General features: G+C 40.9%; 1 protein-coding gene across 2 annotated transcripts in view; it reads left to right on the top strand.

The window, feature by feature from the left end:
- The window catches only part of TAF4B (TATA-box binding protein associated factor 4b), a 75,379-nt gene that overhangs the window by 20,380 nt on the left and 40,576 nt on the right, over nucleotides 1–14,423 (top strand). For both annotated transcript variants that reach the window (XM_027887571.1, XM_027887572.1), the window contains exons 4-8: nucleotides 2,244–2,411; nucleotides 2,517–2,639; nucleotides 4,761–4,850; nucleotides 8,439–9,017; nucleotides 14,147–14,282. In XM_027887571.1, coding sequence (XP_027743372.1) covers nucleotides 2,244–2,411; nucleotides 2,517–2,639; nucleotides 4,761–4,850; nucleotides 8,439–9,017; nucleotides 14,147–14,282 — 1,096 coding nt within the window. The remainder of the gene's footprint in view (nucleotides 1–2,243; nucleotides 2,412–2,516; nucleotides 2,640–4,760; nucleotides 4,851–8,438; nucleotides 9,018–14,146; nucleotides 14,283–14,423) is intronic.

Here is a 14,423-nt window from a genome sequence, read left to right as displayed (position 1 = left end):
CACAAAGTGGGGGACAGTGGAGAGGAAATAATTCTTGGTTTGGTTGTGTATCTTCTGTCTTGTGCAAAATACAACTTGGAACACTACTATCTGCAAGACTCTCTAGTTACTGACTCCAGGATTATTCTCCTCATCTACAAAAATATTTCTGTTTTTGACATTCCTAAATGTTTAAGTTCTGAGGTTAGACAAAATACCTGCACATTTTTATTTTTTAACTGTTTTCCAGATGGGGTAACGAAGCTGCAAAGTGTCTAATTAGCATCATGCTGGGGCACTTTCATTTAGATGCAGAGCACTTCTTCTCTTGAAATGACTTCAAAATATGCAGGATTGATGCCATTTTTTGTGGCGACTGTTTCTCTCTTGCTCAAAGTGAGAATGAGAATTGTCAGTAGTGAAAAAGGTTGACAGCAGATGACAGAAGTTAATTCCCATATATTCATCTTCCTGGGAAAAGGGTCCAGGAGACATCCTGTTGTTCTCTCCCTCAGCTGATAAAATGCTGTTCTGGTCTTGATGTGTAAGCACGCTGGAATTTGCAAGAGATCAGCTCCTGTTTTCAACTTTTAAAAGCCCAGGGCATTGCAGCTTGGCAGATAAGTACTATGTCCCCATCCATCTTCTTTCTGCCCATCTGTTTGTGGGATTCTTGTGCCCAGTTTGCCTCCCTGTGGTCTTAGAGCTGTTGAGCCTCATCCTTGGAAGAGGCAGTGGTGGTGGCAAAGATCCTGCAGAGAGCTGTTAAAGTGTTACCAACAGTGGGAGCCTAAGCTGGAAAGCTTTTTGGTAGCTGCCTGCTGCTTTCATGTCAAGCTGGCAGCAACTTGGAAAGGGGGGGGATGCCCACCCTGGAAAAAAAAAATTATAAATATATGACAAAAGTGCCAGTGTTTTACTTTAGCTTTAAGTGTTTGTTCATTAATTTTCTGTATCCTGAAAGACTTAAAAGTCCTTTGATACTCTACATGATGTCTGTCCAACTCTTGATTAGTTTTTGTTTTTTCCATGGTAGGGTAAGTTAGACTCCTGTCTTTATTGTATTCTGATTAATGCAATTAATAGGTATTAATTGTGATTGTTGGACTGGAGTGTTTAAATGTGTTAAGAGTTAGTGAAAGCAATTGTGTTGTGCAGACCTGAGCCTAGAATATGGGCTCCAAAACCAGACTTTCCTTTCCTCTTGAATGTCTTGGAGGAAAAATTATACTGAAGTTTAGGTTTCCAATGTTAACCTGGTACTCCTTGCTCTTCTGTAACCTGCATGTTCAGTCTGGCTTTTCAGTTTTAAAGCTGAGAAATTAAAAGTAATGGGTTTTGTAGAGGCAACATCTTTTATTTGTATTGTATTCTGTTGTATCAAATGAACTGTGATGGGATTTTTCAGTATGGTTTATTTCTTTTCTATAAAATCTGAAGTAGAATTACTTCAGTTTAGTATGTTTTCATTTGGAAACTATGATTTAGCCTACTTTGCAAAGGAAGGAGGTATTTTTTTCTAAAACTTAATTACTCTCCTGTTACTGGAGCTTCTGAGTCTGTTGGTAAATTATAATGAGATTTTTAAAAGAGTTCTCAAAATAACTGAATTTTGTGAGAGTTTCTGTCAGGGCAGAGGAAAAAGAGATCGAAATTGCTGCCCACAAGGAAAAGGCAGGAAGAACTTGTTAGGTCCATTTGCTGAGCTGGCTGCTTCGGCCGGCACGTGCAGCCTTCCAAAGTGGACATGATGTCATCTGCCTACTCTGAGCGTGATAGGAAGAGCAAGGGATGTTGCAATTGGGAGAGGAGTTTCATTGCAAGAATGGAAGATAATGGAAGATAAATAATTACTTAACATTGTGTTTTTCTTTAGAATAGTACCACCAATTGTCCAGAGTTCATTAGTCTTAAACAGTAGAAGCCTGACAAAGTTAATATATTGTTTTCTTAAAGACAACTGTACCTTTCTCTTCTTTCAAAGTTGCAGGCAGTGCTTTCAGTCTGGACACACCTTTGTAATTTCTTCCCTCCCCCCCCCTTGATTTATAAACAGAATTATGGCTGTGAGGGTTCTGTCACTTACTGTATTTATTGAAGCCCGTCCAAGCAAATGAATCTAAACTCTAAAAACAAAGAGAAAAATTGTTTATTTGTATCTTAAATGGTAGCGTTGGAGGGAGGTTGCTGCCTTATATGCTAGCAGAATCCAGTATGTTTGTCACGTTGTTCTTTGGTTAAAAAGTGTTAATTTTTCTCTTCAGCCAACAGCTGCAACACCTAATGTTACTACAGTTACTGCTGCAAAGCCTTCGAGTACTGGAACACCTGTAAAACTTCCAGTTACAGGACCACCTGCACAAGCTATCTCCCAAAAGGCAGTCTCTGTGAAAGCAGAGGGCACAACAGTAGCACAGACCAGCGCTTCTACAGTAAGGAAAAAAACGCTTTTAATTAAAAATTAACATCCTGTATGTTCATCAGTGTTTGGAGAGACAGTACAGCATCTAACAGTCTTCTCTTTATTTCCACACTAGGAGATGCTAGAGAATGTGAAGAAATGCAAGAATTTTCTTGCTACGCTAATAAAATTGGCATCTAGTGGACCTCAAGCCCCTGAGATGGGGCAGAATGTGAAGAACCTGGTGCAAAATCTATTGGTGAGACCTTTTTTAAAAACAAAGCCTGCATCATTTGCATGTAGATTTTGTCATTTGCTTTATCGTAGTTTTGTTCCTTGTCTTTTTTTTTTTTTATTAAACAGCTGAAGAGATGGATTTGTGACTGAGTACCTCTGATCCCTCTCTACGTCTTATGTGATAACTTTTACTTTCAATCCTATGCTGTGTTATTTTCCCCCTCACTTTTGTTTCATTTTATACAGGTAACTGACAGCAGAAAGAGCTGATAGTGTTAGCACAGCTTCTGGGTCTGAACTTCATTTTCTTTCATGTTAGTGTTGTTTTGAGTCCTCAATAGCAAGAATATCACTGTGTAGGTTGCAGTGCAGTGCTAAGTCCATAGTAGTGCTTTGTTCCAAGACAGAACTGACTTACAAGTTGACAGTGAAGCTCCAGTGGAACAAGCGTGACATTATCAATGTCTTTAAACAGTGGGATGGAGAAAACAATGTGGTGTCTGCCAACCACTCTCTTCTTGTAGGTGGCTTCCATGTGCTGCTTCGGGCTGTACCCCCAGCACAGCTGGGCTTTCTTGGTAATGTTTTCTCCTGCCTCTTCTTGTCATGGCATTTGACCCCTGCTGCTGTTTTGTTGTTCCACCAGAGCAGAAGGCTGTGTGCTGATGGAGGAGGATGACTTTGCTAGTGGTACCAAAGGACTTTTCAGTCTAGAAAAGTGTGGCGTAGAGAGGGGTAATTTCAGAGAGCAGATTGTTTGAAGAATGCAGTCTTAAAAAAATTTAATTCCTCTACCTCTCTATCCCTGCTGGACTATACACCTCCTGTTTTCGTGTTGGTTTTTTTTTTTTTTTTTTTGGTAGGGTGGTTTTTTTGTTTTTTTGTTTGTTTGTTGTTTTTTTTTAGAGCAGTTGTTGCCGGGAGACTAATACATTGTTAACTGTGCATTTGTTTGGTTTTTGAAGTATTCAAAAATCTGCCGTTAAGTATGTGCAAAATAAATCATTATATTGTATGGAGAAATGGGTAAAGGGCAGCTGTGAAATAAAGTGGTCCTTAAAGCAGTTTTTCATGACATGGGTGTCAAGCACCTGCACTGAGATGTAGTGTGTCAAACACTTGGGTCTGTATCACTGAGACCTCAGTGATCCATATCTCTGTGGGATCTGACAGGCAGCAGATCAAATGACTAAATGAGAGAGCTGCTTAAGTTCTCTTTGTGAATACACGGCATTTAAAATCCTTGCTCTGGTTATGCAGCAACTTGGAACAGTTGCTCCAAAGGATAATATGAGTGAGAGGATTAATTCTCCTGCCAAAACAGATATTGGTGTTACTCCTTATGTGTCTGTACCTTCTTGGAGGAGGTGACTCTGTGGCAGGGACTCTGTGGCAGGGACTCACCTGGGAGAGTGAGGAGGGGCAGCAGGGTCTGAGGCTACCTCAACCCTATTGTGGAGACACTGAAGTAGGGAGTGAGGGGTCTTAGAAGTCTGCTGCAGTTTCCTAACCCCCCCAAGCCCTTGAGTGGAGTGTTTGTGTTGACACAGTGGAAAACTTTAAGGGAACAGGACTCTGCAATTCAGAGGACTGTTACCTTAGGGGTATGCAGAAGAGATGTTTGGATTGCTCTTGAAAGACTCTGTTAAGTGTTCTGTTTTATTATGCTATGTATGTGTTTGACTAGAACTGTCTTACAAAAAACTGAGTTTTCTTTAGTCTTGGCTGGCTCTAAGTTGAATTTTATGCAGATAAACTACCTTCACTGAAAGAAGTACTAGTAGTTGATTTAAAATATCTCTGCATAAAAATGAAATACTGAAAAAGATCAGTGCTACTTTTAAAGTTTCTTCTATCCCTTCACTTTAGTAACTGTATGAGAATACCTGTCCACAGGTGTGTTAACTGCCTGTAGCTGAGTAAAGCAGTAAACAACTTGGATAATACTATACCAAAATTACAACATTATTCTATCCTACCCCCCCCTTTTTTTTTTCAATATAGCAATATACAAATACCAAAAAAATGTATTTGAGTGCAATGCCATGATAGTATAAATTTCCATGACTTTTTGATAGATCTCAGAAAAAAAGTGTGGTAGATTTAGTTATAACTTACTATTGTAATTATACTTCCCTCTTAGGAAGCAAAAATTGAACCAGAAGAATTTACGAAAAAGCTATACACGGAGCTCAAGTCATCTCCACAACCATATTTAGTTCCTTTTCTCAAGGTAAGCATTGATTATGAACACGTAGTTTTGAACTGGGGAAGGGAGGAGGACCAGAAGAGAAAAGGAAAGAGATGGGGCATTCAAATAGGTATTTGCTCAGGTCAGTTGAAGAAATGGTCCTTAACCTTGCTCTGTGTGACTGTTGCACTTGGAAAAACGATTTTTGAGGGGAAGGAAAATTTTTGAGGAGTAATTTATGCTGTGTTCTTATATTGTAGAGTAATTACCCTCTAAATGTTAGTAGAGATTAGTGTTTTGGAAGCATCTACAGTAGAGCAGCTATGCTAAGATGACTTCTTACTTTCTCATCAAAAATGTAGCTATTCTGAATTCTACAGAAGATGGACAACAGTGACAATGCATAGCTTATGCAGTGCTTAAGATCAAAGAATCTACATGAAGCTATTCATCTGTCTGCTGGTTTGTGTTTAACTGGAGGCACCCTCCCCCCTTCCCCTTTCTCCAGAAAGGGTCTGACAGGGCTACTGCAGAAAAGAATCCCAGGAACTCTACCTCCATTTAAGCAAATAATCACATAAATTAAAAAATTCTCCCTTAAGATTTCTAATCATATGGTAGAATGGTATTAACAAATAAAAATTACCATCTTTGTTGTACAGCAAGCATTAAATTCCAGTGAAAACATGGCAAACTTGGTTAACTTTACTTAATTGCAACGTACACCATATTCTTAGACTTGATAGATCTGTGCTTTTCCTTGGCATTCATTATAGGTGGATGGATAAAGGATGGAGAATAAAGGAAGAATAGTTGAGTGGTAAAACTGGGACAGAGTTTTTCTGTAGCTTGCCCTTTTCCTTGGTTTTTGACAGGCCACATGATAATGATATTACTTTAGATGGCTGATGTTATTCTGTTCAAGTAGGGGATAAAAATTTTTCTTGTAGTGGTAACTTTTAAATGCCCTGCTAGCAAGTTTGCCATGAGTCTAAAAGACTGCAGTCATCTCTGCACGACCTTAAGCTTAGATAGGGGAGATTCAGATTAGATGTTGGGGAAAAAAAATGTCGCTGTTAGAGTGCTCAGACATTGGAATAGGTTGCCCAGACAGGTGTTGGAGTCACCATCCCTGGAGGTGTTTTAGAGGTGTCTAGATCTGGCACTGGGTGATGTGGTTTAGGGGTTACAGTGGCAGTGCTGGGTTGACAGTTGGACTGGATGATATTCCAACCTTGATTTCACTGTATATAAAATTATCATATTAGTAATTTATTCTCTTGTTTAACTACTTGGAGGCTTCTTTGGTGTTTATGCCATAACGGCATAAATGGCATTTATGCCCATGCAAAAGCCAGAAAAATAAACAGCTCCAAGAATGGGCTTTTCTGCATCTAGTATGCAGGCTTTGGCTGCAGAAGGACCGGGCTGTGAGTTCAGGGTCAGGGTGACTGGCAAAGGTTTCATAGAAGCTCCTACGAGTCACAGGAGAGCTCTACTATCTGCCAGGGCAAGTTTGGCTTCCAAAATAGCATAGTTATTTTCTGCAGGGCCCTGGCTGATTGACCCTGCTAGATATGGGCTGGCTGTGCCTGTGTGGGTCCGGCTCAGGTGCTGCTATGCTAAGTTGCTGAAGCAGCAACTTAGGTTGAGGTGAACCTCATTAGCTCTGCACAGACCCAGCCTAAATCTGACACAGTTAGGCCTGGGCTGGGGCTGGTGAGCCCTGATAGCCCCAGACTAACTCATGCGGAGGAGCCAAGGGGTGACTGCTCTGCATTTACCAGTGCTTAGACTTGTTTGGTCCCACAGGGATTTATTAGCTTAGGCATAGGGCTGTCCTTGTGCACTCACAGATGTGCTCAGCTGTTAGGAAGCCTTCTGAAAATGTGGGGGACTGTTAGCCTTGGTGCACAGACCTCAAGGCAGTTCTGCAGGAGTTAAGTTGGGTTCATCAGCGTGGGTCAGACCCATCGAAGCAGAGACACTGCATGTTTCTCCTGCAGCATACTGCCAACTATTGGTATCATCTGGGCTTTTCTGATTTTGGCAGTATCCGTACCACATAATCCTTGACATGCTGCTCTCTCCCTGTTGCATGCTGTATTAATAAAGAAATACTGTGACTTCAAAAATGTTGTTCAGACATCGTCAGAGTTAGCTGACTTTGCAGTGTTGCCAATCCTTTAAAACATCTTGCACCCTGATTGCTTTTTTTCTGAAACACTATAACGATGTGTAGTTAATACATACAATTAAGTAGGTTGATCTACAACTCTGAGCAGCTGTGACAGAACTGAGTGCCAAATTGAAGATGATTTCAGGAGCACTTCTCGAAGGTGCTCAAGAGGATCAGCACCGGGCCTTGTTTGCAAGGGGAAATGTTTGCACCTTGAGTCTGGAAAGAAATGTGATACTGTTTGTTGCCAATTCACTTTTATCTAGTGAAGTGGAATTTTAGGGAGGACTCTCTGGAGTCGTCTCTTATCTTTGAGCTGCAGGTTTTTGATGAAGTTGTGCGTGTTTGTTTTGCCTGTTCCAAAGAGGCACAAAAATACAATGACTTTGGCTGTGAATGTGGAGTTCACAGAATGTGAAAATCAATTGCTTGGTTTTCAAGTCTACTGGGTGCTTTTGGTATATAAATTGTACCAGGAGCTGAGCATCCTTTGAAAAGAAAAGGAAGTCAATGTTAGAGGACAGGTGTGCTGCAAAAGTTCCAGATGAGCAGACAACGTGTTCACTTGGTATACTAGCATGTAAGACCCGTTCCTTTTGCGTGAAGTCCAAATCAGCAGCAGTGTGCTAGAAACTCTTACAAACTTAAAAAACTGTTTAGAAGGGAGGAAAGAAAAAGTGGTTTTCGAGAATATACAGGTGGCTGCAAAACTGATTTCCCCTGCTTCAGAGCTGTAGCAGATTATACACAGTCAAGGAGAAAAATCTGTAGAGAGCTTGAAGATTATTCTGTCCATTAACCTTTTCAAACACAGCTGTAATAAAAATGAGATGTTGCCAGATTCCTTTACTTCTGTTCTCCTGCTTCAGAGAAGTAACTGGCTGAAGTTGTGTTGATGCAGCTCTACAGACATTATTAAAGTGGTATCTCCCCCTAGTGTAGATATAGCTGTATTGGTAGAGAAGTTCTCATGTCTTCAAATATTGGAATTATTGGATAATTTGTAGTTCCTTGTCAGACAGGCTCCATAAAATAAACACAGCTGCTCCAGTATAACAGGGGTTTTTGGCAAAACAAAATTTTTTGAGGTTATAAAGCAGTTAAAATCATTTTAGTCTGAAATATAAATTCCAAATTGAAAAATCTAAACAAAAGAACAACGTTTTGTCTGAGTTTCCCCATAGATGGGATTTGCTGCATGTAGTGAAGCTGTGGTGACTGTTGACCTTAGCTCAGCCTGTGTTCACGTTTCTTGTGGTCTTCTCTGAACAGTATTGTCATCAATTTAAGGATACCTGGATTTCAGCAAAACTTGTTTGGAATAAGTAATTTATTGTCTCATGAAAAATTTAATTGGAAAATGAGGAATAGGATTCAGTTACAGAGGTATTATTATTGTGGAAAACTCTGTTGATGTCACATCCAGTGGTTTTTTTTCATTTTTCTTTTAGAAAAGCATGCTTGCCTTACGGCAACTAATGCCTAATCCTCAGAGCTTTATCCAGCAGTGTATGCAGCAGCCGGCTACAACCCAAGAAGTGGTTTCGACTTGTACCTCTGCAGGACCAGCTCCTTCGACAGGAGCGGTAACCTCAGCTGTGGCAACAACTGCTCTACCAGTTATAAAACCTGTGTCTGCCTCTGTAACAGTCACAGCCCCTCTCGTTGTAAAGCCACTCCTTGCCAGCACGTCGGAAACACCTTCTCTGCAGACTGTGAAGCCTGTTCCTTCCTCTGCAGTGGTGACAGCATCTCTTCAGCCTCCAGCTTCGGTCCTCACCACAACGATAGCAGCATCAGAGCTGACTGCTGTCCAACCTGTCAAGCCAGTCTTCACCTCTGCGGTACCAACGTCCGCTCTCCAGTCTGCAAAGCCGGTGCTGGTCTCTACAGTGGCCTCTTCATCAACAACCCCTCTCCAGCCTCTGAAACAAGTCATTGGAACCCCGATCGGTATTAAAATCTCTCAGCCCAACTCTGTTGTTACACAGTCAGTGGGTGCCCAGCACGTGGTTAAAGTGAAACAGTTGGTAAGATGGATTTCTCTGCTCCTCTGTAACTAACTGGGCTTCTTTATTTTGACTCTTGCCATTTTGTGAAGAGAGTACCAATTTGGACCTTTGCTTTTTTTTTGCCTTTTAATGCACAAGCTAATCTGTCTTGAGTTAATCAGTTATGTTTGTTGTAGTTTAGAAATATTGAGCCCGTGCTGAAAATGTGAATCTAAAGCCAAGCTGTCGGCTTGGTCTCATGCAAGACATGTTGACCACCATTTCACCAGACTGAATATCCATCTTGAAACATAGGGGGATGTGAGGTCTACCCCAGGCTAGGTTGACACCTGAAAGAAAAGGTAGGAAACGTTAGTGTCAGAAACAGAAGCTGCTGATGGGATACTTAGATTAATTACTCTTAGATGCCCTGTTAGGACTGTGCCTCAGCTAGCCACTAGGGATTCCACTTCCTCTCCCTTGGCAATTCTTTCCTTGGGTACTATGCAGGCACAGGTGGCTCGGTGATGTTTAGTGATATGTTATCTGAAATGTACCAACTACCCCAAGGACTTGTCAGAGCAGAGTTCTGACCTCCACATTTACTAAGATGTGTTAATTATGAAGTCATCCAAAAGTGAGTTTTTCCTATCAGGCCTCATTAGCTAACAAATTCCATGAGGAATAGCTGTCTTATTAAAACAATGCCCTCAAAAGCAATGTGTTAACATTTTTTTTTCTTGGCACAGGTTAACTTCTTGCTAATGTTAATGTTAAATACCAAGAAACTGTGGATCACAGGTATACCCAAATGAGCAACATTGTGAAATAAGTTAGGTTTGGTTTACAGGTGTTTGAGATACTGAATTGCATGGTTTCTAACTCATCTACCTGTAAGTAATGTTTTCAAGTATATTGAAAGAATAGTCTCCCTTTGGAAGATAAAGAACTCAATTCTTGTACAGCACTTCCTTGTAAAGATTATTTTTCTTTAAAAAAAGCAGGAAAAACATTAGACTTCCCTTGAAGCTAGATTTACTTTCCACAGGTATAGTGGGGTGTGTGAATTTTCTTTTTAGCTTGGTTATTGTGTATACTTGATTTAAAAGTGTTCAGACCCCTAAAATGTTTTGCTCTTTTAGTTTTCTTCTTTTCAAAGGTTGTAAGGTAGATGTAATAGAAGAATCCTGCATTCTAAATAAAGTTTGTGCTACCAGCTTTTCACCTTTCTGCACTCACTTAAAAAAAAGCAAAGCACCCAACTGTATGAAGGGGATGGGCAGTCCTTTTCATGAGTGGATTTGTTTAAAAAAAAAAAAAAAATGCAAAAACCCCCCCACCCTACCACTCCAAAGAAGAGTTATCAAGCATATGCACTGACAGTCTTTGCTGGTAGTAGCTAAAGCCAAATTGGAAAAGGAATTGGTACTCATATTGTCTTTGAGGACTAAGTTTGAAATTCCAGCCAGAAGAAAAAGAGGGTTTCTTAGGTTGTACAAGGGCTGGAGAGCAGTTTGTTGGCTACACAGCAAGCCGTGTAATCCAGGGGAAAGGTTGACCATCTGTGCAAATAGGCGAGGAAGCTTAACTCTGCGCAGGGGAGTCAAAACACTTTGTGAATATGATATTGGTGAACTCCAGAAATGGTTTCTGCCTCCTACACTGCTGCAGAGTGGTACCCTGTTGCAGTTGTTTTTCGTCGCTTTACTTTACATATATTGAATTGAATACAAAGCATACTTTTATCCTCATTTGGGTAGATCCCAGGCACAGTGATTACAATACTTGCTCTTCTAAATACCTTATAAATTTTTTGGTCTTGCATATAGTTGAGCTGAGTTGACCACTTCACAGCTTAGCTATGTTAGGAGCTTGATGTTCGTTCACACCACCTATTAGCACAAAGAGAAAATTAATAGAAGCGGCTGCATCTCCTACGGCTTCCCTGATGCCTTTCCTTGAAAGGGCAGAGGGTCTGTTTTCTCCCATAAGAAAACCAATCTGGACCTCCCCTCCCTAAACAGAAGGGTCCTACTGCCAGCTGAAAAAAGAAGCACATTGCCAGCTGTGCAAATCTGTCCACACAATGCTGCCAGCAATTTCTTCCCCTTTTCAGCCCGTAGGGATGTCTGATGCCATACACTCCCTCTGCATGCCCCTTTCTAATTTTGGCCTGTTGTGCTTGAGGGAATTTAAAGTGAACTTTCATGTGCCAACTCCATTGTAATGTTGGTGGTGCTTAAGAATGCTGCTCTGCAGTATTTTAATATCAAATGTGTGACTGGAGTGATGCAATATGAAACTTTAATTTCTGTGGCATGATTAGCAGAACACTGGGTTAGTACGGTGGACCCTGAGGGACCTGTTCTTCAGAGGTGCTGTTGGGATTGATCACACTCCTGTGCTGTAAGAGTTGCACATTTGAAAAGGTTCCCTCCTGTGACTTTCATAACACCACCTCATTTAAGGGCATTGGCTTACAAAGAAATTTCACCTTGAAAATAAAGCTTGTCTTGCTGTAGTATCGCTTTGTCTCTTTTAAAGCACAATAAATGAAAATTTACATTACCAGCTGCTGGCCTTCAGTGATGAAAAAGCTGCTGTGAGACTAAAACTTCATGTGTCAGGCATAAACAACAAGGGGTCTGTGGTGTAGTCCCCACAGCTACCAGTGAGACACACTCCATGGACATTGCTAATGGTTGAAGCAAGGAGTGAAGTGCTTATGCTGTTCCAACTACTTGTTCTTAGTGAGCTATTATTGCCAAGTCCCCCCCAAGCTGGAGTTTCGTGAACAATCTCCTCCATTATTTTTCAGGAGGGTTTTCTTTGTCCTGGATACATGCTTTTGCATTCATCTGATGAGGCTTCCTTCATGAAACAACTCTTTGTGTGTGATGATACCTCAGCATCTCTCTGCTGATCTCCAGACTTTGCTTTATGAATGTAAAAGAGGTTCAGGTGAGGCTAATCAAAGTCTCTCTCGAGCAGCTGTCTCTCTGCTGTCAGCTGAACGTTTCATTGCAATTTTTTTTGCTCAAGAATGTTGGTGATTTTATTCTCGTGTCTGTGACAATCTAGTTAACAGGGCACAAAGGAACAGTCCCTTTTCTTTATTATTTCTTGCTGCTAATGCAAATAAAAGAGACAATAATTCCTTCTCACAGATACCACCTATTTTTGTAATTCTTCTTTCTGGCATTAGGTTCATGTTGAAATTTCCAAGATCGTTGCTCTCTCCTGTTTGCAAGTCTCAAGGACTTCCAGCATTTGTTAGTCTAGCATCTAGAATGGCAAACAGAGAATGGGCTCTACTGCCAGCACATCGTTTCTGTTTCTCAATGATGTAGTCTCCTCGGTTACTTGACTTATTTCCCAGTCTTCACCCAGACCACTGATGTAACGTTGCCTCCCTCTGTTCTTTTGTCTGCGATACATCAGTCTGGACTGCTTATGTGTCCTCCTGTGCTGTTCCAGTGTTTTGCCTGCTGAAGTTGAGGCATCGCTCTTATTGGTGGTAAGGAGGATCTTTAGGTGTGTGTTAGTGCGGGTGCAGGTGGAGCTTGTGTGTAGTTTGGCCAATCTGATTGGTGGCTCAGGACTTACCCGAACACGTGAATGACACTGTGTTATTCACAACTTCCATCTTGTGGAAGCTGCATCTTTCAGAAAGAGCAGACTGAGCTTTGGGAAAAATGCATGGAAGCAAACTTCTACTCCATGAGGAGGTGTTGCATGTGTAAGGCTTGACTCTGTCTGCAGTCTGTCCCTGCACTCCTGTAGTTCTTTCCTTCTCTGGATCTTACGTTTCTTCTCAAGAACTGTCTGTCTGGTTTTCAGATGCCACCGTCAGCTCGTTATTCTTTGTTACTGCTGCTATGCCAAACTTCAATGCTATTGATATGGAGATGGGTGGGTAGTATCTTGGCTCTTTGATACTCAAACTACCTCTTTTTGTGAATGTGTGATGCTTATGCTGATGATATTTATTGATAAATCAGAAGATAGATGGCAGAAGGAAACAGCGTAATGTCTGAAGTATTGTAAATGTCAATTCTTTAGTTTACCCGTATGCAGTCTTGCTGTACAAGCACTCTTTAGACTTTCTGAAGTTAGAATAAAAAATGTAGAGGAGAAAAGTGGCTTCTTGATCTTCACCCTGACATTTTCTGCTAAAAAAATAGGATTCAGTCTGAAGACTTTATGATTTTGTGCTTTGGTAAAATCACATCTTTTTTACTACCTGTAATCAAGAACTTTTCCAAAGGTTGTATCGAAGCTGCAGGCCACATTCTGTTATCTGGGAGGCTTAGAAATGAGGTTTTTAGGGATGCTGCAGCTTTATTACTTTCTTGCATTTTAATAGCTGCCCCTGAAGAGGAAGGATTAGTGTTCATGGGCTGTGCCTCTAGATTTGTGTTGTGATCACATCCTTTTGTCTGGTTTTGTTTCTTTGAAGAGTCCCTTTAAACAAAACTGTGAATCCTCGTCCTTTTTACCCTTCAGCTGTGTACTGTTGTCTTCATTTGGAGGCTCTACTCACTCTAGGTGTTGCTATTTAATACTTCACATTCCTGGTGACTGATGCGCTCAGTGTCCTTAAGCTTAACACTTTGAAACTCAGCATCTCAATTTACTATTGATGTTGGAGTTCCAAGAATCCATTAGTAATTTTATAATGTGTCCTCTTAATTCTTAATGGGAAATTATGCAAGTCTTCCAGTTGCTTTGGTGTCCTCTCTTTTGAACTAGGTGTTTGAGATACCTACCCTTTTGAAGTCATTGGTAGGCAGACTGAATATTTAATAGTTACTCTGTTAAGCAAGATGTAGAGGAAAGCCTCTCAGTGTAATGGGTTGTGTGATACTTAGTGAAATATGTCTACTAGAGTTATCAGTAGAGACTAGGGGTGAACTGTCTTACTCAGAATCAGCATCACGTTCTGAAAGAGCTGGAGCTTAAAGCTCACCACCACTTGTTAAGATTTCTTGACATGAAGTAAAAAAAAAAAAAAAGAGGTTTTTCTTAGCATACTGTTTGCTTTAAACTGAGAACTAGACAAGCACGCCTGCCCAGTGGCAATTCTGGCTAAGTGGAAACACTGATACTGTTTGTTTCTGTGTATTTTTAGCTCTTCTCACTCTTGGTATTGGATATTCCACTTCCAGGTAGTCCAACAACCATCAGGAACTATTGTAAAGCAAGTATCCACGCTCCCACAACCCTCAGTGCTCACCCTACAGACATCTGCTGACAAGAAGATGCCACTGAATACACTTGTTCAAACCAACCAGTTTCCTGCAGGTAAAGGGAGAGGAATGCTGAGGTGTAGAAGTAAATGCAGGCTATTGGTAGATTGTAGGAAGGTGGCTGTCTGTTGGGAGCAACCACTTTAAGCTGAACCTCTTTACTGTCTGCTTGGAGTTCTGATGAGAAAATCAGTGC

The sequence above is a fragment of the Empidonax traillii genome, unplaced genomic scaffold (genome assembly GCF_003031625.1).
Source record: "Empidonax traillii isolate 1590-97213 ecotype Southwest subspecies unplaced genomic scaffold, ASM303162v1 scaffold215:size2007263, whole genome shotgun sequence".
Lineage (NCBI taxonomy): Eukaryota > Metazoa > Chordata > Aves > Passeriformes > Tyrannidae > Empidonax > Empidonax traillii.
Note: the sequence above shows the minus strand (reverse complement) of the source record. Positions and strands in the feature narration are given on the sequence as shown.